This window comes from Manis pentadactyla, chromosome 11 (assembly GCF_030020395.1).
Source record: "Manis pentadactyla isolate mManPen7 chromosome 11, mManPen7.hap1, whole genome shotgun sequence".
Classification (NCBI taxonomy): Eukaryota; Metazoa; Chordata; class Mammalia; order Pholidota; family Manidae; genus Manis; species Manis pentadactyla.
In genome coordinates, this window is record NC_080029.1 from 33518252 (window position 1) to 33541731 (window position 23480).

Here is a 23480-nt window from a genome sequence, read left to right on the forward strand (position 1 = left end):
TGGGAAGATTTGTGGGATGGGGGTGGTATATGTGTGTGTTTTTGTTTGCCTATTTGTATACTCAAATTTTTCTAAGTCGAACATACCTTGCTTTTATAGTAAGAAAATCTGTGCTTAGAAATGTAGAATACATTCTTGCCTGTTTTAGGAATACTAGTCATTTTTGACCCTGCATTTTCATAAAGTTAATCGTACTCATAAAATAAATATAAGCTGATCAGTCTTTCGGATTCTAGATTAAAGTCCTAAAATCTTAACCAGACTGTTGTTTTAATAAGGACCTGCTATCTGGACATCTAATCTGGTCATTCCTCTTAGTCCTCAATAGAAGCACTTAGCCTTCAGCTTCCCAGCATGATTTTTCTCCACCAACATCCAATCACCAGCATTATACAGACATTCAGATGGGAATGCATTAGGGAAGGCTATGGTAAGAAAAAACAGAATTTCAGACCAGAAATACACTAGATGATGTTAGCCTCTAATGTGAAGAATGGAAATAGGAGTAGAGTAATTGTGATCTAGTGTTCTTAACCCCCCTCACACACACACAATCCTGCAGGCACTTCTTGCCTGGAGTTAGGGGACTTTTCAATAAAACTGAGCTTCTGGAATCTTTAACCAGCTTTATGATTTATAGGTGTCTCTAATTTAAACCCATGTTTTCCAGGATTAGATCCAGACTTAAATTTTACTTATATTTGTGTCTGGAAAAGGGAGACTATAATTTTAGGTTTAAGAACCATGTGAAAGGAAATGATTGTGAAAATAGGCAGGTCCAGGGAAAGTCCAAGGCTTTCTCTTTCTTTATACATTACTCTCCTCTAATGGCACCTCTCAGTAACAAACCTTGGGACCACTTTTTTGTTTTTCACACTTGAAATAATTGGAAAGTACTTTCAGACCATTTCCTCTGTAGTAAAGACTTTTGTAAAATATATACAAATGCGTCAGAGAGATTAAATGAAATTTTTAAAAATATGTAAAAGTATGGTACACAATACCTGACACATATAAGCATTTAACAAATAATAGATCTCTTCCTCTTTACTTTTGTTTTCCAACTTACAATAAATATCAAAAACAGGTTTAGACCAAAAGAGAATCATGTGGCTGTTCCCTCCCAGCCTTACTCATAACTGGTTGTTTGGACACTGCAAGAGAGATTTCTTGGAGAAAGACGTCAAGTGACAGAAAAAGTCACATGAAATGAGCAAACCTTGAAGTGTGAGGCTAATCAGTGTGGGACTTATATGTTGTATTTGAGAGAAGTATGCATCTAAGTTTAGCTGTTTTTGTTTCTAAAGAAAGTATCTCAAAACATATCAAGGAACTTACAATTAAAAGTACCTTATCTTAGAGGACTAGCAGAAATAAGACTAAGTGGAGAGAAATATTTACTTACTATTTGTTAACTAAAGCAGATACCTAATCTCTATGCTTTCTTCTTACAATTCCTCTAGAAGTTACTCCCAGCTGTTTTCCGGAGAAAGCTTGAGTTTCTTTTATTATCAGAGAACCTCCAAGGTGACATTCCAGAGGACATCCTCAAGGTGAGAGAGGGCTCTGGAGCCATGTGCCCAGAGTTACAGTCACTCAACAAGCTCAGCTTCTAGGGCTCCAGCAGAGACAGGTCCCAAGAAGGTGGGCTAAACTCTGTTCTCAGACCAGGCTAGGTGGAGACCCCTCTGAGGGGAGTTCAGAATTGTGATAAACTTAACTGATTTTAGAATTCTTAAAAGCGGATTGTCCATAAATATTAAGTATAGCTAGGGGTTAAAGATTTTTTTTATTTCATGTAAAAAGAACACATAAGTTGGACTGGAACTAGGTGTTTAAACTTTTCACCAGTATATGGTAGGTGACTGTAAAGGGAGAAAGGAACCAGTGTCTGTTGAATACCTCTTCTGTGACAGGTGCACTGAATGTGTTATAATTAATACAAAAATTTTCTGGGGGCAGATTCAAACTAAGTCTTAACTGTATCTATACTTCAGTGCCTGCGGCATGCTGTGAGCCTCAATACTCATTTTCTTCATGACTCGGCCACCAGCTAATTAAAGACATTAACAGTAGGATTTAAGGTAGGGACTTTCACTTGTAATTAGGTCAAGGACTAATGGTCATGTGACCACCTTAGAGGCCCTCACTGAAGAAGCAACCCTGAGCACCTTCCGTAGACATGGTGCTAAAGTGTGGGAAATTTCCTTCCTCACCCACTGTTCTCCCTGTGTTACCACCCTGCAAACAAATTATAGGCTATAGAGGTTCTTGCCTTTAGGGGCTTATACTCTAGTCAATGAAGAAGGACCCTACACACATGAAACAGTTATGTACTAAACCATATGGTACTAAGTTTGAGTACATTAAAAGCCCAATAAAGAGGGAAAGTTGTGTGGATTGGAGGTATTAGGGATGGGCTACTCCCTAGAAGGACAAGGAATGGGCTTTACCTAGTATTTAGATTAAGGGTAAAAAGCTGGTAGCAATGCACTTTTAAAAATTAAATTTAAATGCCTTGAGATAGACATAATGTCTCATGTCCATGTTACCTGCTTAGCTTGTGAGTTTGCAGTCCCTGGTATGGATCAGCAGTGCATATTTTGTAGGCAATAAGGGAGGGCTACCTTAAGCTTGGAGGCCTTGAGCAGTTGAGTTAATCCCTACCTCAGTCTCTCCCCTTACAAAATGGAGCTAATGGTAGTTAGTGTCTTCCTCTTAAGGTTGTTATAAGGATTAATTTTATTTTTCTATGTAAAGGACCTGGCACATAGTAACTACTACAGAAATGTTTGTCACTACTATCATACTATCATATATATATATATGTATATATACACACATATTTTTATTAGGAAAACATCAAGGCATACAAGTGTCTAGGTTAACATTCAGACATGCTCACCACACATCGCTGTCCTCATCCTCTATTTAGGAGCTATATGAAGCCTTCACACAAGGTGCAGTGGACCCTCAGCTTGACAGAAATCAGAGGCAGGAGAGCCGGACCCCCCAGCTCAGCTCAGAAGCTATCTCTGTGCTCTGGGATCTGCTGAGGCACGCTCCCCAGCCAGCACAGGCCCTTTTGGAGCTCTTGCTTCGGGAGGATGGCAGCACCAGCCTCAGTAGCTGTCCTCTGCAGAAGGCATTGGTGGACCTCATTCGAAAGGCACTGCGAGCTTTGCACAGCCCTGCCACCAGGACCCCTGGCATAGTAGATGCCATCTACAGAGCCCTGCGGGTGCTGCATTGCCCTGCAGAGCCGCTTGGGGTGGAGCTGCAGCTCCTGTGTGAGGAACTACTGGAGGCCTGCAGGACCCCAGGGAGTTCCCTGCAGGAGGAGCAGCTGCTCAGCTGCCTGCTGCACAAGGCTGGTCGGAGCCTGGTGTCCCTATATGGCCATACCTATGCAGAGAAGTCCACAGAAAAGCCACTGAAGGCCACACCCTCGGGAAAAGGTATGTTCCCTTTGCTGCTTCTTATGTGTTGGTAATTCCCCTGTGCTCAACCGTGCTGAAGTTCCTCTAGGCTCGTGCCTTCCATGCTGCTCAGGAAATCTAATGTGAGAAGCTAAGCAGATATGGGTAAGATGTCCTCTTATAAAAGCACAGATTTTAAAGTTTGAGATGGGAGTAATGGGAAAAAGGAACAAAGTAATAGCAATAGCAAATAAGAAAGAGATTTTCAGAAGGTAATGAGAGAGGTAAAGCATGTTTAAGATAAAAGTGTAGAAAACCTGGTTTCAGTTTTTTAAAGAGTGAATTGGTTTTACGATGGGCTTTAGTTTGGGAAGGAGGGCTCCTGGTACCCCAGTAACCCCATCTGGTTTGATTCTCAGTCTCGCCAGACCATCTAGATCTGGACCGGGTAATGGTTACCCTGTTCTCCAATTGTGACCCAGCCCAGGCTTGGAAAGCGGCCTGTTTCTACTGCCTGGACAGCAGCAAACACTTCCTGGAGCAGATCCTGGTAAGGCAGGCTTGGTTGTTCTCCATCACAGAGGCACCCAGGATCCTCCGTGGGCTTTCTCAATCTTCATTTCCCTCTCATTTATCCAACACAAAGCAGCCTAATTAGTGGTGAGTCATTTGGTTCTGTCCATCCCACAGTCACAGGGGAAAGAAGGCACCAGGAGAGAACTAGCGTCATTCATAATTAGAGCTACAGCCATTTTATATCATTTCTTGGCAGAAACTGAAATGTTGGCTATGTGTAAGCTTTTCAGAGAGTGTGAGGAAGAAAAGACAGTGGCAGCAATATGTTGCCTGCCTAGCTGACTTGGGAATTTAATCTTCACCTCCCAGATTGCAACTGAGCTTCATACAACAGATATTTATTAACCTCACCCTATGTGTCGTCACATACTGTGCTAGGAGCCAAGGTTACAACAGAAGTCAGTCCTTGCCTTCAAAAATCTTACAACCTAGTGTTTTTGTGACCTTTGTTATTCAAATGGCCATTTCTGTCATTGTCTGTAGTCTCCCTGCTATACTTAAAAGCTTCTCACCCTGATGAGCAGCAAGTCCATACAACTGCCTACAGCAGCCTCCTTTGGCCCGCAGGTGACAGCATTGACACTGTTGAAGGAGGAAGACTTCCCAAGTCTTGGCTGCCTGCTAGATAGAGAATTTAGGCCCCTCAGTCGACTGCTCGTGCTTCTGGGCTGGACACACTGCCAGAGCCTAGCATCAGCGAAGAGACTGCTCGAGACCCTCCACAGGAACCAGGTAACTCACTGCAGTACAGGCTGCTCCAGAAACCAGTGTTCTGGCACTTTGGGGTGAGGCAGAATGTTGGGTCCTGGAGTTGGTCACAGTCTTTGACCCCAGGTACCTGAGTCAGTGTCTCTTCTCCTACATCAACACAGGACCAAGGCTGTGACAAGCTCCTGAGGGATGCCTGTGATGGGCTGTGGGCCCACCTGGAGGTCCTGGAGTGGTGCGTACAGCACAGCAGGTAGGCCATTTGCAGCTGGCCCCCATCTCACCGCTGGGCACACGTGCTCCATGCTCTGTACATGTGGCCATTTCAGAGCATCTTCCACATAAATGTTTTGAGTTCACAGTGCTGATGAACAACTAGTAATATTTCCAGCTATTAAAGCAGAAAAGAAACAAAGTAATGATTATCTTCACCATAACCATAAGGTTGTAACTAGAGGATGATTTAAGGATGACAGTGATAAAAAGAACAGTGTCTCACATTTCCTTAGCATTTTCTATATGCCAGGCATTGCTCCAAGCCCTTTCAGTGGATGATTGCACTTAAGCCTCACAATCCTATGAGGTAGATACCAATATATTCTTATTCTAAAGGTGGGGCATCTGAAGCTTAACATAAAGTTAAACATGAAGTTAAATAACCTGCCCAAAGTGACACAGTAAATGTGGTCAGTGTTCATAGCCATGTGCTTTCCTGGATCACACATTGAGTCAACACCTGCCTGATGAGCACATGCAAGGCCACGTTCCCTTGATACCTCAGCCCTAGGGCTTCCCTACCTCTGGGTTCCTATTCTGTTCTTTGCCCATTTCAGCAGCACTTCCTGAAGCTCAGTAGGCTGAGAGGGAAGTAGCAAGGGACCCTTAATAAAGCAAAGCAGACAGGCTTGTATCAGTTCTTTGCTAGGAAGAGTACAAAAGTTGGGAAGCTTAATCTGCAGGCTCTTTCTAGACTTTACTGACCAAACAGGCCCCTTCTGGGTCCCTTCAAAATAAGTAGTGCTGACTTGATAGATACACTCCCAGGAGGGTAAATAAATGCTCTACACCATCCTAGACCAACTAAAATGTAGTGTTTGGGGAAGTGAAACCTGTGGTGTATGGGCCAGAAAGAAAGAACAAGAGGGAATGGAAATTGGTCTTTCTCAGAGTAATTATATAAACAGCCTTCCCTTCCATCCTCCCAATTTTCCCTTTCAGCAACCCCATACCAAAGAGAGACCTCCTGTGTCATTTACATGGAGGAGACAGCCACTCAGTGCTCTACTCTCTCCATCACCTTACAAACCTCCCAGCCCTCAGGGAGGAAGATGTTCTCAAGCTTTTACAGAATCTGCCAACCAAGGACCCCCAGGAAGAGCATGGTGAGTTGGTAATGGAGTGACTTCAGCAAGGTTCCCACTCAAGACAATCTTGGACAAGTTTCTTGTAGCACAGGGCCTATCTAGATGTGATCAGTCAAGATGGGTGATTCAGCAGGTGCCCTCCAAATTTAGTGCTGTGTGCCCCAATCAGATTATGGGATGTAGGGTCATTTTCCACCCCTTTGTTGGTGAGGTCTAGGGAATCCTATGAGAATAGTTTCATAGGAACCTTTGTTCTTATAGAACCAGCTCAGGAACCACTAGCGTACCTCATTCCAGTGAAACAGAACTGGGAACTGCCCTCTGAATTCACAGCATTGGCATCGGCAGTGTTTGTGCTAATTCTTGTTGAGTCTCTCCATCTCCATAAGCCTTCTCTTGGCACATTTTGTGCCAACCTTCTCTCCCACATCTTCTTCATACATTATTGAACAGTAAAAGAGGTTTAGAAGAAAAGCTCACCTGAAGCAACAGCGAAGCCTTGTTTTAACTTTAGATCTTGCTTAAAATTCAAGTCCCCATTAACCAGCTCTATTTGCTCCTTAAAGTCATATCATAGAGTGCCACAGCCTGCCACACAGGCCAGGGACACTTAGCTTTGAGAGAAACATTCTCACGTGGCAGTGGCTGTTTCTCAGCCTACATATAGCTTTGATTTGCCTTTAAAAGGACCTACCACTAATTGGAAAACCAGTGCTACCAGTTCTACTTTTTTTTTTCTGGAAATGTAGGCAATTTGTTTAACAGATTTCCTAAAGGAATTGGAACTCTGTTTTCTACATACAAGTACATAAGGCTTCCAAAGAAGTATTTTTAAATCTGATCCCTGGTAACCCAACAGAACACACCCAGAGCTTGAACTTGGAAAAGGCAAAAGAGGAATAATAATAGGGGTGGGACTAGGGTGAGGCAAGAGAATCATCTGGGGTACAAAATTTAAGGGACCACTCACTCTCAGAGTCATGCAAACGCTTGCAAGTCCTGACCCTGGGCAATAATGCCCTGTAGAGGCAAGGGGCAGAGAACAATATTGATCTCATTCTGCTTATTACCCTGACCTTGGCAAAGCTGAGCTTCCTAGAAGAAGTAGTTGCTAAAAAGCTTGTACATAAAGGGGTTTATTGCAACATCACAGTATCAAAGTATCCCTACCTACTGCAGTGTCCTGCCCTAGAGGACTCTGCATAGGTAAGAAATTTATCTAGTGGAACTATATGCAGCCATCAGAAATTTAGCTTATGAAGAAACATAGCCAAATGCTTCTACTATACTGGGTTTTTTGAAAATAGAAAAATTAAATAGTATATGAAATGTTATTACACTTAACTGAAATACATACACAAATATATATATGCAAAACTGTCAAAAGGGGTTCAACCAGAATGTAATGATGGTTGTATTCAACTGATAGGATCATGGGTGATTTTTTTCTTTTTTTCTTTGCTACATATAATGCTTTTTCTTTGAGTGAATTGTACTTTTGGTATGGAAAGAATTAAGGCCAAGTTAAAATGTTTAGAGATCCTTTACAGATAGACTATGGTGTCCTCCCTTCCTCCTGAAGTTCAACTTTTTTTTTAAATGAGAATTTTTTAAGTTGTTAAACAAGTACAAGGAATTTCAAAAGAGTTTGTGTTTTTTCCCCATAAGGTCTGCTTCCAGTGCTTCCTTAACAATATCAAATATTGTTTAAAAAAATTTTTTTGTGTTGCCTTTGCTCTCATTATTCAATCTCTTAAACACACTTTAAGTGTGCCTCTTGGATAATGGTGCACTAAACATTTACTTTAAGGTTTAATTTTTTTAAACTGGAAAAAAACCAAATATTTTAAGAAATATAAGGAAAGCCTTGCTAAATAGCCATGAGGGCTATGCTGAACAGACATACAGGAAGGAGTTTGGTGGGGAAAGGGAAATGGAGGGTGCTGAGATTGATGTTGAGTAGAGGAAAAAGCCTGGAAGGGGCACAGATCAAACTGACCAAAAGGAGAGAAGGTGAGAACACTGAACCTAGTAGTATAGCGTCTCTTTGCTTCAGCCTTCCTTGCAGGACTGGAAGGATCAACCCTGAAGTTCTGCCTGTTTCTCTCTGCAATTCAGATTCAGCTGATGCCCCCGTTGTCCCAGTCTCTGAGCACCTGAGCCAGTGTCAAAACCTGACTCTCTACCAGAGCTTCTGCGCCATGAAGTATGCCATCTATGCCCTCTGTGTAAACTCGCACCAGCACTCCCAGTGCCAGGAACACAAAGACGGTCCCTCTGAGGACCTGGCCTCCGCTGCAGAGCCAGTGAATGATTCTCTCTCCTCCCCAGGTACAGCATTCCGCCCCACCCCAGTCCCTGGCATAAGCTAGTGACACTCTGTCCCGGTGAGTTCTTTGGTAGGAGCCCTTTTCTGCCCTGATTGGGGAGGTGGCATTGGTTTTATTTTAATCGAAGAATAATTTCAGCCCTTTGACAGCCTCCATGAATCAACAGGAAATAGAGAAAGTGATTTGCTTTAGTTCTAATGGAATTTGATCACCTAGTGCAGCATTTTCCAGATGCTTTGTTTTTTTACTATCATTCACAGTAAAAATAGCATTTCACATCACAGTCCAGTTTGCATCTGTGTGTTTATATATGTATGTGTATATAAATGATATATAAACTGGAATAAATTTTAAGGAACAGTACGTATCCTTCCAAATGGAGCATACTCTTGATTATTTTTCTCTTCTGTTTCATTTTTTTAAATGCAACCCTCGAAGTTGATGTCATGGGTCACAGCCTACAATGTGAAAGAATCCTATGTCCTGTGTTCTCTCATTTTTCTCAGTGACTTGTAATCCCTTAACTTGTCTTCCATTATTAGTAATCAGTTATCTCTCATTTGTAGCTTTGGAATAGACCTTCACCTCTGAGCATGGTCATTTTTGACCAGTGAGTGTTTCTTAAGAGATCTAGGTAGCCTGTGATCACCTTTAATGTAACAGTGAGTGAAAATAGAATTGAGAAATAAGGAGTCTCCATGCCGCCTTCATTCCAGGAACTAAAAGATGAAGTACTCATCAGAGAGGAGGAATAATGTTATATGTAAAAAGTAGAAGCAAATAATGAGTGGAGTGTTAAGTAAGCTGTACTTTTAACTAAGGTAGCAAAATCTTTCTGTAAATCATGAAAAGACATGGCTGAGTAATCTCTTATTGTTTTGGCTAGACCCCAATTCCCTTAGTCATTAAAAATTGTAACTTTTTAAAATTTAAACATTTTTTAACATTTAAAAATGACTTAAACTTGTGAGGATGTTAGAGTCTGGAAAGTAATGTTTCTAATGTGTGCATTTTCCCTCTTTTTCTTTGACCTCTTACACATGCTTCTTTAGGTGCCTCATACCTCTTCTCAACATACCTGGCCAGATGTCAACAATATCTGTGTGATATTCCTGACTCTTTGTGCCTGGAACTTCTAGAAAACATCTTCTCACTGCTCCTCATCACCTCTGCTGATCTTCACCCAGAGCCTCACTTGCCCGAGGACTGTGCTGGGGATGACGACGTTCAGGGGAAAGGCCTGCTGAATTTGAGGTCCCTATCAGAGAGCCCTCAGCACGTAGCACAGACTGATTGGAAGTCACAGAAGGGTTCCCTGGGAGTCCCCAGGAGCCTTGCTCATTCAATTCCAAGCTGTTTGAAGACTGAGCTAAAAGGCAGTTCCCCAGAACCTCACAGGCACAATTTTTTGGACCTAAAGCATTTTACTTATGGTATCAGTGGGTTCCTGGCTGATGAATTCGCAGTAGGGGCCTTCCTCAGGCTTCTCCAGGAGCAGCTGGATAAGCTCAGCAGCCACAGCCCCTCTGAGAAACCAAAGCTGCTGGAAGGCCAGAGCTGCTTGGGAAGCAGAGATGGACTGCAGAGCCGCCTGCACCAGTTTTCCAAGGTTCTCTCCGAGGCCCAGTGGAGATACAAGGTGGTAACAAGCAACCAAGGCTCAGGTGAGAGTTGATAGCAGAACTGATTGGTCCAGAAAGTGAGGACAGAGAAAAATCCCAGGAACGTGGGAGAGAGTGAGGAGTGTGAGGGAGTCAGACCATAACTCAGGGCATATCACCATGGCAACCAGTGTCAGAACCATTTCTCGGAGCCCAGTCCAGTTCTGCCCCTACCCATTGCCCCAGCAGGTGGGCCAGATCAAAACGGATCACTCTTCTGTATGACCACTGTGTTTGCTCTTTCAGAGGAGCAAGCTTCCCAAAGATACCGACCCACTGCCACATGGCACCACAGTCTCTGCCAGGGTCATCGGACAAGAAGGAGGTGGGCAGGTAATCTGAAGAGCTCTTCCCATGCCTCCCAGGCAAGTGGGATATTGCCACTTGTCCATTCTGCTTTCAGATAAAGTGCATGGTCCAAACAAACAAAATGATCTAAGAGTATCCTAGTCCTACTCCCGCAAAGTAATCCTTGCTAATAGTTTCCTTCCAGAAATTCTCCATGCAATACAAACATATTACTTTATATATACAGATGCATCACATTATATATATCGAGGCTATGACTTCTTTTTTCACTTACATCCTTTTATAGATACAGGTATATCTACTACATGTTGAGAACTTAATGTTTTCAGTTATTTTAAAGGCTGCTTAGTACACCATTGTCATATGTACCCTTTTGTGGATATTTAATTCATTTGCAGTTTTTAGCTATTACAAACAGTGCCACAGTAAACAGCATTATACATATGTCTGTGCATACTTGTGTGAGTTTATTCATAGGGTAAGTCACTAGCAGTAGAATAGAAGGGTCAAAGGTGTGTATAAAATAAAGACATTATCAAATTTCCTAAAAAAATCTTTGCCGGTATGAGTAATGCCGTGGTGGTGTATCATTGTTTCAGCATTAATTTTTAGTTTGAGATTGAATGTCTTTCCATGTATTTATTGACTGCATTTTACATGAGCTACCTATTCATTTCTAAGGTTCATATTTTCTGTTGAATTGTAGAAGTTCTTTATATGTTAAGGAAAATGTTCTGTCATTATGCTAAAATTTTTTTCCTCCATTTTGTCTTTTGACTGTGATTATGGGTTTTTTTAAGGAGTTTAATACAGGAGCATTATACAGGAGTACTAAATTTTTAGATAATCAAATATCCCTAATGGCTTTTGGTGCTGGTATTTAATAATTGTAAGAGTTATGCATAAGAGTTTCCCGTGTGCTAACAATGCTAGGTATTTTAAGGGAAGTGAATGAGGCATAAACCAGAGCTTTGCTTTCAACGACTTTAGAATTTACCTGCATAAATATTATATATGAGAAACTGCACTGAGGCACTGCCTGAAAACAATAAATCTCTAGGAGGAGGATCAGCATAGCCTAGGAGTATGAAACTTGAGGAAACAGATTTTATGGAAGAGTCGACTTTTGAACCAAGCTCAGAAGAATGAGTAGGCTCTAGCTAAGTGACAATGAAAAAAGTGAGCATACTGGGCAGGGTGGAGGATACCATGAGAGGAACCTGGAAAATGTCAAGGGTGAGTTGCCAAGGCATTAAACTGCTTGATTAATTGATTTCAAAGGCATAGTTTACATCGCCTGACCCACCCAGCCCAAGAATGCAGAGTCCATCTTCACTTTCCTACAGTTCTCTATTCCTTATCGAACAGTGAGCCAGGTAGACTCCCCTGCATGAATCTGCTGTCGCCCTTGAATGACCACACTAAGGAATAGTGAGCCTCTGTTTGTAAGCCTGAGCACTTGAGAAAGCAGGCGTTGAGAAGAAGCTTTTCCTTGAGAGATTTAAATATCATGGTCTTGGGCAGATTTATACTCAGTTCCCTGCCTTTTCAAGTATGAGGACTCCTTTCTCTATGTCAGAGAATTTTGTGACCCTCCTTTGTACCCTACCACTTCCTGGTCCTAACAGTTGTGCTTTTATGTTTTCAGAATATTGACAGTGCTCAGTGATGGGGGGTGTTGCTGACCCCTAGGAGTAATTTTCAAGTTCCTAGGGCTCTGAGACCCACAGGTTGGAAAGCACTGGTGTGAGCTTCTACCCAAATGAGCTTCGGGCCATATTAAGCCCACCCTTCACCGTTGGTCTGCCTGGTTTTGCTATAGAAGGAGCAGCAGGTGTTGTAGTTACCCACTAGCCTCTTACCCTTAACAGCCCAGATCTTGACCTTCAAGCCAACTTGTCACTTTCTACTGTAAGGAATTGATGGTTGGTTTCCCCTCTTTTTCCTAATTCCTTTAGATGGCCGGGACAGAGGTTCCAGTACATCCGTGGAGAGTATAAGTAGTGAGCTGAGCACAAGTACTTCAGGTATTGGGAGGGTCCCGACCAGTTGCCAACTTCAGGCAGCTCTGTTCTGATACAGAGTTGCTATACATCATAGTGATAAAAACCTGGACTGAGCAGATCATGCCCATGTTCAAGAAGATTGGTTCTAAAAGGCACAAACTTCCAGTTTTAAGATAAATAAGTCCTGGGGGTATAATATACAGCATGGTGACTATAGTTAGCAATACTATATTGTATATTTGAAAATTGCTAAGAGAATAGATCTTAAAAGTTCTCACCATAAGAAAAAAAGAATTGTAATTACATGTGATGATGTATGTTAACTAAACTTATTGTGGTGATCACTTCACAACATATACATATATCAAATCATTATGTTGTTCATCTAAAACTAGTACAATGTTTTTTGTCAGTTAATCTCTATTTACAAAAAGAGGAAGGTTGGTTTTGCATATGGCCAGCCAGATTTAAGTGGGGAAAAGGGAAAGGGCTGTTTGCTGTCAATTGTGTTACCCATCAGCAGAGAGAAACAGAGGTGAACACCCAAGAATGTTTCTTACATCATTGTATTCAAAGGTGATAGCATAGGTTTGCCCTTCAGTTGTGGGAAAATCAAGACCCAATTACAGACCTTTTAGAGAACCGTCTTGAATATATAAGAATTTGTTGGAAGGTGGCAGCAGTATAGTTTTTCCTCAATTTCTGTTGCATTCTTGGCCCCCACATTCTTGTGTCCCAACAGAAGGAAGCCTGAACACTGTGTCTGGAAGGAATGAGCTAGATGGCCAATTGCAGCCCCAACCTCAAAATTCACTCATCCCCATGATGTTCTCCCCACCTGAGTCACTACTGGCATCCTGCATCCTGAGGGGGAACTTTGCAGAAGCCCATCAGGTAAGGGGAGTACCTGTGCAGAAGGTGTGAATCTAGCCCATACGTTGTCACAGTAAAGAATGCCAAGTCAGCCCCTCGCCCCATGGGGCTTGCTGGGCCTCAGGAGAGCTGGATGCCTGTGCAGAGCCAGAGCCACTCGGCAGCCCTTGATGGGCCACATCCAGCAGGAGAAGCAGGGGGCAGGTCCCATGTATCAAGGCCCTGTCCTCAGCATTGCAAATTTCAAGATCCAGCAGGAAGATTTAAGCTGCTGAATTGTTGGTTTGTTTTCTTAACATAAACAGCATTTTAACAAGATAAAAGAATACTCAGCCACAACCTCGTCACTTCAAGACATTGAAATATTTTTCTTTCTTTGTACACCCTCTCTGAACACATACATGTTTTTATATAGTTAAAAAGCATGATGCAGACAATTTTTAATAATAAATAGAATGCCAGTTTGGTATACAAGAAGTATAGGGGGCTACCAAACCAGAATGTTCATGTTGTAAAGGGAAATGCACAAGGAGTAGAAATCAGAAAGACATTTATTCTCTCTGAGCTTCGATATCCTCATTTGAAAGTTGGAGCTAAATGTAATACCTGTTGGTCCTACCTCATGGGAATGTTAATGAAGAAGATTATGTCCAAGCTGTGAGAAATACAAGAATCCTCTACTATTACTTAAATTGAAGAGCATAAAAATCTACTATTGTGATTTTTTAAAACTCTCGGTATATTTATCACACTTGTGCTGGTTCCTTTTACATATAGGTCAGAGTTTTTCTTTGATTTGGGTTCAATTGTTAATAAATTGAGGAGAAATCTCAGTGATTGGAGAATCTTTGCTTAACTTCCTCTGACCATTTAGGTCCCATACTGAAATGATAATTCTGACACTCTGGGGAGGACAGGACCTTCACCCAAATCGAGAGGAAGTCAGTTGTGAGCCCCTCGATGCTTTGCCCCTAAATATCCTCACCTCCTTTTCCTTTCCTGGGGTCTTCATCTTTTTATTTTACTTTATTTTTAATAAAAGCTTTATTTTTTCATCCTGGCTACAGAATAAGTTGTGCATATTATAAGAAAATGCCAAAAAGTATTAATGAGAAAATAGAATTATTTGTAACCCTATTGCCAAGAACAACCAATATTAAAGGTTAAGGATATTTTCTGCCAATATTTTTCCAAGATACATATGTTTTTTATATAGCCAAGATTATTTTGAATCTAAAATTTCATGCAGTGCCCTTTTTGCATTTACCTTTTAACTGATTCTAGTGACCTTACAGTAGTCTAATCAAGTAGCTGCATTTGACCATTCCCATTACTCAACATTTAGATTATTTTCAGCCTTTTAATTACTGTAATAAATAGTGCCAAGATTACCACCTTTAGTCATGAGTCTTCTGAATGATTTTCTTAAGAAAGTTTGTCATAAAAATTATTGAGCCAAAGAATATAAACCTTTTTAAAAGCTTTATAGACTGTTAAATTGCATTCCAAAAAAGGTTGTGACAGTTCATTCTATCACCACCCACTGAGGGCTTATTTTATACTTTGTTAATGTGATAGATGCAAAGTGATATCAATGTTACTTAAAGTCCCTGGATTACCGGTAGGGGAAAACATTTTTCATCTATATATTAGTAGCATTTATATTCTCTCTGAAATCGTCCTATCTTTTGTGTATTTTCTCCTGGGACCTTTGTGGTTTTCTTGCAGACTTTATGAGTTATTTCTGTATTTGATCTGGTCTTCTAATGTTCAGTGCTGCTCTTTCAACTCTACAAAGCAGATGTCTTCAGGCCATAGTCTAATGATAGGCAGGATCTCATATCTCTAGACACTGCTCAACAAAGTATGCCCCCCACAACCCACACTCACTCCTTCCTCTCCTGTGAACAGGTGGTGTTCATGTTCAACCTGCAGTCCTCACCCAGCTCAGGGGAACTGATGTTCATGGAGCGCTACCAGGAAGTGATCCAGGAGCTGGCCCGAGTAGAGCACAAGATTGAAAATCAGAGCTCAGATGGGGGTAGCAACACCACTCGAAGAACAGGCAGTGGCCGCTCGACTCTACAGGCCATCGGCAGTGCAGCAGCAGCAGGTCAGGCTTCCCTGTTGCCAAGGGAGATGGTGAGGTAGCTGAGGGCGGAGGGTGTCAGGAGAAGCCACCCAAATCACAGGTTTATCATGAAGATGAGCAGAAATCCAGAGCAGGACACTTGCCTTGAAGAACAGCAATCCTGACACAATTGGCATCAATTTCTAGCTGTGCCAAATATCCCTGATCATGGCGGTCACATATCTGCCACCTGAGCTCCTCCATTAGGTGTGGCCTACATGACTTAAACTGAAGAGTGTGAATACTGTTTCTACCAGGTGTTTGGATTGCCACTGTTTTGGGCTTTGGAAAATGGTTAGGAGTTTATTCCTTCCCATGTAATTATTCAGGGGTAAAACATGTTATTTTATTTTCCCCAAAGTGAAGAAGTTATGTATAACACCTACGACCTGGGACTTACAGATCTTAATTCCTCACCTTGGCTGCATGGCAGAAAAGCTCATCTTTTTATGGTTTTTTGAAAGTGGTATCTTTTCCCACATTTCCACACTGCTTACTCATCTAGACTCCATCACACAGTGCTCCTTCAGTATTCTCCCAGGAATTTTCAATGCCTGTTGGAAAGAATATGTACACCTCCTTTTTCTTTTTACTGTAAATAGGCTCTTACAACAGGGACCATTTTCTGCCATGCTTTTTTAACAATGTATTTTAGAGGTCTTTTCTGATTAACACACACAGGTCCACCTTGTTCTTTCTCAGCCTTTCAGATCCCATTTAGAAGAAGCCCTCACTCATCTCAACCATTTTGAGTTTTTCTTGATCTTCCTTTCCATGCCATTGTTTCCATACTGTAAGCATGGGCTGTAATGATGGCATTAATATGCTTAAAAGATATCCTGTGCAGAATGACCTCAAACATTTTTTAATGACTACTTTACAAAATAAAAGTAATAGTCTGAATCATTTTACTTCTTGCTTTTTCCACTGTACCTGCTGGGTGTCAAGGAATGGTATTTTACTCCATCTCTGACGTGACTGACAAGCTGCTCAGCACCTCCGGAGACGCCATCCCCACACTGCAGGAGGACTTCTGGATAAGCAGTAGCCTGGGGGAGCCCACTGCTTCCCTGAGAGAAGTTCTAGAAGACCTCAGTTCCCCTGCCATGGTTGCGTTTGACCTAGCTTGCTCTCAGTGCCAGCTCTGGAAAACCTGCAAACAGCTCTTGGAAACGGCTGAACGACGTCTGAACAGTAGCCTTGAGAGCCGGGGTGAGTGTGCTTCTAGCTTTCTCCCTTAATTCTCAAATGAGGAAATGGGTGTCTGAGATACTTGAAAAACTGTACAAGAAGAAAGCATTTACTGGGGAAGGAGGAACAGGGCAAAAAGATTATTAGTTAATTTCCTCATGTCCAGTCTGGTGATTTAAATACAGTGTGTTGGAAGTCTTGCCTTCTTAATAGACATGGCAATCTGCAGTCATTTGGGGAAATTCTTTTCTGGTTTACAGATAAATTCAAGGAAGAAATAGATACAAAACTGGTACAGATGGAGTTGTGCCTTTAGACGGCATGCATCGTCCTGAATGAATCCCACCTAACCTAAAACCTTAGACAGTCCTGAGTTTTTAAACAAGGTATAAAGGAAAACTTAGTGGATCACTGTTGGAGGCAAGATTGTACCTTGAGGTTAACAATGTCCCAGGATGTGTATATGGAATTCTTGGAGGAAACAAGTATCTAAAGGTAGAGAAATGTGGAGAAAGAATTAGGCCAAGATTCACTCCCCACCCATCTTTGATACACACACCAGACATGGAAAGACTGACCGGTGGGAGAAAGGAGTGTGTTCTTGCTCAGTTATATGAAGAGAGGAGTGGGCAATAGGTCACATTATGAACAGCCACCCCTAGGTTCAGTGATTTGCTAGGAAAACTTACAGAACTCAGCATATAATTATACTCACAGCTAAGATTCATTTCAGCAAAAGGATACCAAGCAAAATCAGCAAAGGGTAAAGGCTCATGGGATTAAGTCTGGAGGAAACCAGGCACTGGTTTCCAAGCTCTCAAGAGTCCTCTTCCCCTGGAGTCACACAGGATGGGCTTAGTTCCTCCAGCCATGAGTTGTGACGCGTATGAAGTGTTGTCACCATAAAAGCTCATTAGAGACCCAATGCCCAAGGTTTTTATTGGGGGTTGGTGACAAAGGTGCTCCCTGCTCAGCATATACCAAAATTCCAGACTCTTGGAAATCAGGTGTTCAACATAAACCACATTATACAAACTATTTAGGTACAGTGAGCCACTCTTACCTAGGGAAAGTTTTATCTCAGTGTAAGAAAGCATTACGTACACAGATGCCAGCCAATGACCAACCTGCAAGCAGGCCTTTCCAAGGATAGCGGTTTTAGACTTACTGTATTAACTCTTTTCTTCACATCCCTCCAAATCACTTCTGAGCTGCTGCATAAAATGCCCTTTAATGTTCACATAGGCCTTCTAAGAAAGTATACTGTGGCATATGCAATGCTGTTTTCATCCAGCAATTTCCCTCCCCCTTGTCTAGTACATATATTCTAAAATGAAAGGAGATATTCATGCTAGTAGCTGAGATAGTTTGATGTCAATCAGTTACGAGTTTAGTACCTGCTGTGTTTCCAGATTATCCCAAGTATATGGAGATACAGGAGAGGCATAAGGAATAATTTATTAGTCTAGTAAGGGTATCAAGATACTACTTAGAGCAAAGAGAGAAAACAGATAGGATCCCAGCCCAGGTTCTCAGCTGAGGGCAGTACCAGGGAAAATACACAAAAAGTGTCTGATTGGCTTGGGACAAGTTTCCATAGGAGTACCAGAGATTGTGGGGCTGCCGCTGTTGACAACTTAGGCATCATGCCATAAATATCTGGAACCTCAGATGTGGCACAAGGCAGGTGTGCTGGTTGTCACCCAGAATGGCACAGCATATGTTTCCTCCTTTATATTGAAGAAGATAAAACTTTACACGTAAATACAGGACTGAGTATCAATCTCTAAAAGTACCTTTTTTTTCCTGCATTCCCTCTTCCTTCATCTATTTGCAGGTCGACGGCTAGACCATGTACCCCTCCATGCTGATGGCATTCGCGGCTTCCCAGTGGTTCTTCAGCAAATCAGTAAGATTCTCAACTTCCCGTTTACCTCAGCTGGACAATCTAAATCAGGTGAATTTTCTCCCTTTTTGTTCTCTCCTGGACTCAGACCGTTAGGTCAGCTTCAGACTTCACTTTGGCTTTCTCATTTGCTTTCCATAGAGAGTGTGGAAGAAAAAGGAGGCGGGCCTCCGAGGGGCAGCATTGCTGAGCTGCTTCAGATGTGCTGGCCCAGCCTAACTGAGGACTGTGTGGCCAGCCACTCTAGCCACTCCCAGCAGCTGGATCAGGTCCTTCAGTCACTGAGAGAAGCACTAGAGCTGCCAGGTACAGGCCAGCTGCGCGGGAGTGGACGAGGGCTGCACTCGGGAGGGGCGCCGCTGAGAGCAGAGGCTGAGAACTGTGGAGCTGGGCTCTACCAGCCCTAGGTAGCCAGGGCATGTGTCATAATCAGCTCCCCCTGTTCTCCTGCCTCTCAAGTGAAAGAAGACACAACACTCCCTTAGCTGAGACCTTTTCTCATTCCTAATGAGGTGTGTATCAAGAAGGTACTCAGTATTGATCAACCCTTCCCCCAAAGATTGCTGTGCTCTTCATAAAGCCACTCTGCCCCAGAGACACTAGGGTGAAAACAGAACTAGCCACCCAGATTTCTCCAGACTCAAAGCTCTTCCTGGCTGAGAATCACTTGTACAAGCGACTGACTTAGGATTTCATAGCTGCCTTGTAAGTGTGGCATCCAAGCTGTAGGATGCCCCATGCAGTGCACAGAAGCCCAGTTCACATATTGTGTCAGAAATTGACCCAAAGCTGGATGCACAGACTAAAGCCTGCCTCCCTTCTCCTGCTATAACAACTCTCAGAGCCCAGGAGTACTCCGCTTTCCTCACTAGTGGAGCAGGCAACCCAGAAAGCTCCGGAGGCAGAGGCCCACCCTGTGCGCATCCAGACTCAGCTCCTGCAGAAGAACCTGGGCAAACAGATCCTAGCAGGCAGCAGCCAGACTAACTACCTGGGCACCTTTCTCAGTTACTGCAGCACCCTGGCTGCAGTTCTCCTTCGGAGTTTGAGCTCAGAGCCTGGTAAGTAGCAAGAAAGAGGAAACAAAGTCATGACTGGTCTGCAAGTGTTTAGGGCAAGAAGAGGAAAAGTTTTCCATTAAGAGGTTCGGGGTACAGCAGTAGACAAAGACACTAAGTATATAAGGTCCTCTCTTGTTCAACTCTGTGTTTTGTTCATCCCTGTGTCCCTATTGCCTGGTAGTTTTATAACAATTTTGACTGCACTGACGACTCACAAATACCTCTCAGACCATTGTGGATTTTAAACACCCAGCAGAGAAATCAGGTCTCTGATGTGAGTGCCAGATTCTTACTTGAGTGTACAGAGCAAGTACTGTACTCACAAGGGCAGGATGAGCTGTGGCTAGACCTCACCACTGAAGTTTGTCTGTGATGGGAAGTCTCTAGAGGTGCAGATGAACTTCTGGTCAGGGTCATGTTGAGAATAACTTTTACCTAGAAAATATCAACAGAAGGGCTTTCAGTGTAGTCCTCCTTCATTTTAACATGGTACCTTTTTATTGAGTCTAGAAAATAGGGCTCTGAACCTTTGTGGTCAATGGTGCAAACAGAGGCTACTTTGTTTACCTTTGCAGATCATGTGGAGGTCAGGGTAGGAAATCCTTTTGTTCTCCTGCAGCAAAGCTCTTCCCAACTGGTGTCACACCTCCTGCTTGAGAGACAAGTTCCCCCAGACAGGTAGGAGCCACCCCATGGAAGTCGAGCATGGATCTTGCTGATTTTTTTCTCCGGAAAACCAGGAGCTTAGTGGGACTGTGCTTGAGTTAGCTACAAAGAGTGGGGATTTCTTCCAGAATTTTCCCTTAATTTGTGTTTCCTTAATTTGCATTATATGGTTCCATTAAAATTCATTGTGCCTCATTTCTTTTTCTCTTGCTGCCTCTAGCATTAATATTGCTAGTATAAAATTAAAGGATGAATATTCACTTACAAATAGGCAAAAATCCAAATATTTGATAACACAGTAGTTGGCTAGGCTATAAGAAAACAAGCATTCTCATAGACTGCTAGTAGAATATAAATTGTTACAGCCCCTGTGGGGGTCCATATGGACAATTTTTCCATATTTACTAAAATTACAAATTCATAGACCCTTTGATCTAACAATCAGTTGGGGAATTTGTCCTGCAGCTTTGTTATACATATAAGAATGATGTATATATAAAGTCATTTTATTATAGTTTCACATGTAATAGCAACAGATTAGAAAAATCTGTTGTCCACTAATAGGAAACTAGTTGAATTATGACTCAACCCCATTATGAAATTCTGTGTGGCTGTAAAAAAGAATGAAGGGGTCTCTAGAGGAATTTGGATAGGTCCCCCAGATAATGTTACTAAGTAAAAAAAGCAAGGGGACAGACCAGTATGTCTAATAGGCTACTTTTTGTGTTATAAAAAGAGAGAGAGAGGAAAACTTAAAGAGCTTGCATTTACATTTGCTTGAATTTACATAAAAAAAGAATCATTTACATAAAGAAATTCTGAGGTTGGGTGATAATGGCTATATATTCAGGCCTCTCTGTTTCTCTTCCTCCAGGCTGGCAACGCTTCTAGCTCAAGAAGGTCTTAGCGTGAGCATGCCAAAGGTCATCGTCAGCTGCTGCTGTGAGCCCCTTGCCCTTTGCTCTTCCCTGCAAAGCCAACAGACATCATCCCTTCTCACCCATCTGCATACTCTCGCCCAGCTGCACAAGTCCCACTACCTAGAGGACCTCCCACTTTCTACTCTGAGCTCCCCAAAGCCAACAGAGAATCCCACGTTAGAGAGAAAGCTCCCCTCCTCCCTAAGAGACTCATCACCCCTGGCCCTTACCTCCTCCACCTTGGCCTTCCTTAAGTCCCACTCTAAGCTACTGGCTACGGTGGTCTGTCTGAGGGCTTCACGAGGGTCAAAGCTCACCAAGCCCAGCTTGTCATGGAAGGAGCTTTGTGGACGCAGGGAGGTGCCTCTGGCTGCAGAGCAGGTATCCCGGGAGTGTGAGCACCTCCTGGAACAGTTCCCTATGCTTGAGGCTTCCCTCCTAGCTGCCTGGGAACCCCTACGAGGGTCCTCCAAGCAGGGGCAGAGTCTGGCAGCTGGTCTCTGTGGCCAGGCTAGTCTCTCTACTGTCCTCTTGGGCCTGCATTCTCCCATTGCCCTGGATGTGCTTATCGAGGCCTTCGAGGAAGCCCTGGTAGCCAGAGATTGGCACCGAGCCCTTCAGCTCATTGAAGTGTATGGGCGAGACATGGATGACTTGAGCAGCATAAAGGATGAAGTCCTGAGCTGTGCTGTAGCATGTGGTGAGCAGAAAGCTATGCCTCCCTCCTTTACTAGTGGTAATGATATTTACATTCACTACATGTATCATCACACTTGAGCATCACAGTAACTCTAGAGAAAGGTACCCCTCTAATACCCTTACTGAGATACTGAGAGGCTACCAAGGCTCAAAGGATAGGACACTTGCCCATACAGGAAGTGGTGGAGCAGAGCTTAGAACCAAGTCCATTTAACTTTAGAACAGGCACTGATAACTAGTATTCTCAACCCTGCATAACAGAAGTGCTGAAAAGTACTATAAACAACAAATATGTGAGCCCCTCACCCAGAAGCCCAGGGTGGGGTTCAGACAAATGTTTACTTTAAAATGGAGGTCAGCAAGGGACCTCTAAAGGGACTTGTAAGCTATACAGTCTTGGTTGCAGCTACTCAACTCTGCCATTACAGCATGAAGCAGCCGAAAATACATAAACATGAGCATAGCTATAGTCTAATAAGGCTTTGTTTATAAAAACAGAATGTGTGCCTGTTTGACAACGTCTAACTCTAAAACCTTCCCAGGATATTTTGATACATAACCAGAGTTGAGAGCAGTGACCCACAACACTCCAGTAGGGGGAGCAAGAGTTGGTAGTGCTGTAGGGAATGGCTTCTGGGTAGGGGGCTTGGTTGCCCTGTGGAAAGGAGAATATCCCCCCGAGTAGGTGGAGAAATCCATGCACTGGCTGTGTTGTCTTAATTGGTTGGCAACTATTTTTTTTTGGTATCATTAATCTGCAATTACATGAGCAACATTATAGTTACTAGACTCCCCCCATCATCAAGTCCCCACCACATACCCCATTACAGTCACTGTCCATCAGCGTAGTAAGATGTTATAGAATCACTACTTGTCTTCTCTGTGTTGTAGAGCCCTCCTCGTGCCCCCACCTGCATTATGTCTGCTAATCGTAGTGCCCCTTTTTCCCACTTGTCCCTCCTTTCCCACCCATTCTCCCCAGTCCCTTTCCCTCTGGTAACTGTTCGTCCATTCTTGCGTTCTGTGAGTCTGCTGCTGTTTTGTTCCTTCAGTGTTTTTCTTTGTTCTTATACTCCACATATGAGTGAAATCATTTGATACTTGTCTTTTTCCACCTGGCTTATTTCACTGAGCATAATACCCTCTAGATCCATCCATGTTGTTGCAAATGCTAGGATTTGTTTTCTTCTTGTGGCTGAATAATATTCCATTGTGTATATGTACCACATCTTCTTTATCCATTCATCTACTGATGGACACTTAGGTTGCTTCCATTTCTTGGCTATTGTAAATAGTGAAGCGATAAACATAGGGGTGCATCTGTCTTTTTCAAACTGGGCTGCTGCGTTCTTAGGGTAAATTCCTAAGAGTGGAATTCCTGGGTCAAATGGTATTTCTATTTTTAGTTTTTTGAGGAACCTCCATACTGCTTTCCACAATGGTTGAACTAATTTACATTCCCACCAGCAGTGTAGGAGGGTTCCCCTTTCTCCACAACCTCGCCAACATTTGTTGTTGTTTGTCTTTTGGATGGTGGCCATCCTAACTGGTGTGAGGTGATATCTCATTGTGGTTTTAATTTGCATTTCTCTGATGATTAGCGATGTGGAGCATCTTTTCATGTGTCTGTTGGCCATCTGAATTTCTTCTTTCGAGAAGT

At 42.7% G+C, this 23480-nt stretch overlaps 1 protein-coding gene across 3 annotated transcripts in view; it reads left to right on the top strand.

The window, feature by feature from the left end:
- The window catches only part of ZFYVE26 (zinc finger FYVE-type containing 26), a 64795-nt gene that overhangs the window by 4301 nt on the left and 37014 nt on the right, over nt 1-23480 (top strand). For 2 of the 3 annotated variants that reach the window (XM_036905972.2, XM_036905971.2), the window contains exons 4-21: nt 1464-1553; nt 2936-3458; nt 3839-3969; nt 4563-4727; nt 4868-4956; nt 5922-6085; nt 8186-8398; nt 9450-10061; nt 10305-10391; nt 12326-12394; nt 13116-13267; nt 15158-15359; nt 16326-16589; nt 18406-18525; nt 18616-18780; nt 19317-19535; nt 20111-20213; nt 21076-21821. In XM_036905972.2, coding sequence (XP_036761867.2) covers nt 1464-1553; nt 2936-3458; nt 3839-3969; nt 4563-4727; nt 4868-4956; nt 5922-6085; nt 8186-8398; nt 9450-10061; nt 10305-10391; nt 12326-12394; nt 13116-13267; nt 15158-15359; nt 16326-16589; nt 18406-18525; nt 18616-18780; nt 19317-19535; nt 20111-20213; nt 21076-21821 — 4114 coding nt within the window. The remainder of the gene's footprint in view (nt 1-1463; nt 1554-2935; nt 3459-3838; nt 3970-4562; nt 4728-4867; nt 4957-5921; nt 6086-8185; nt 8399-9449; nt 10062-10304; nt 10392-12325; nt 12395-13115; nt 13268-15157; nt 15360-16325; nt 16590-18405; nt 18526-18615; nt 18781-19316; nt 19536-20110; nt 20214-21075; nt 21822-23480) is intronic. The other variant, XM_057488369.1, reaches the window with a different exon arrangement.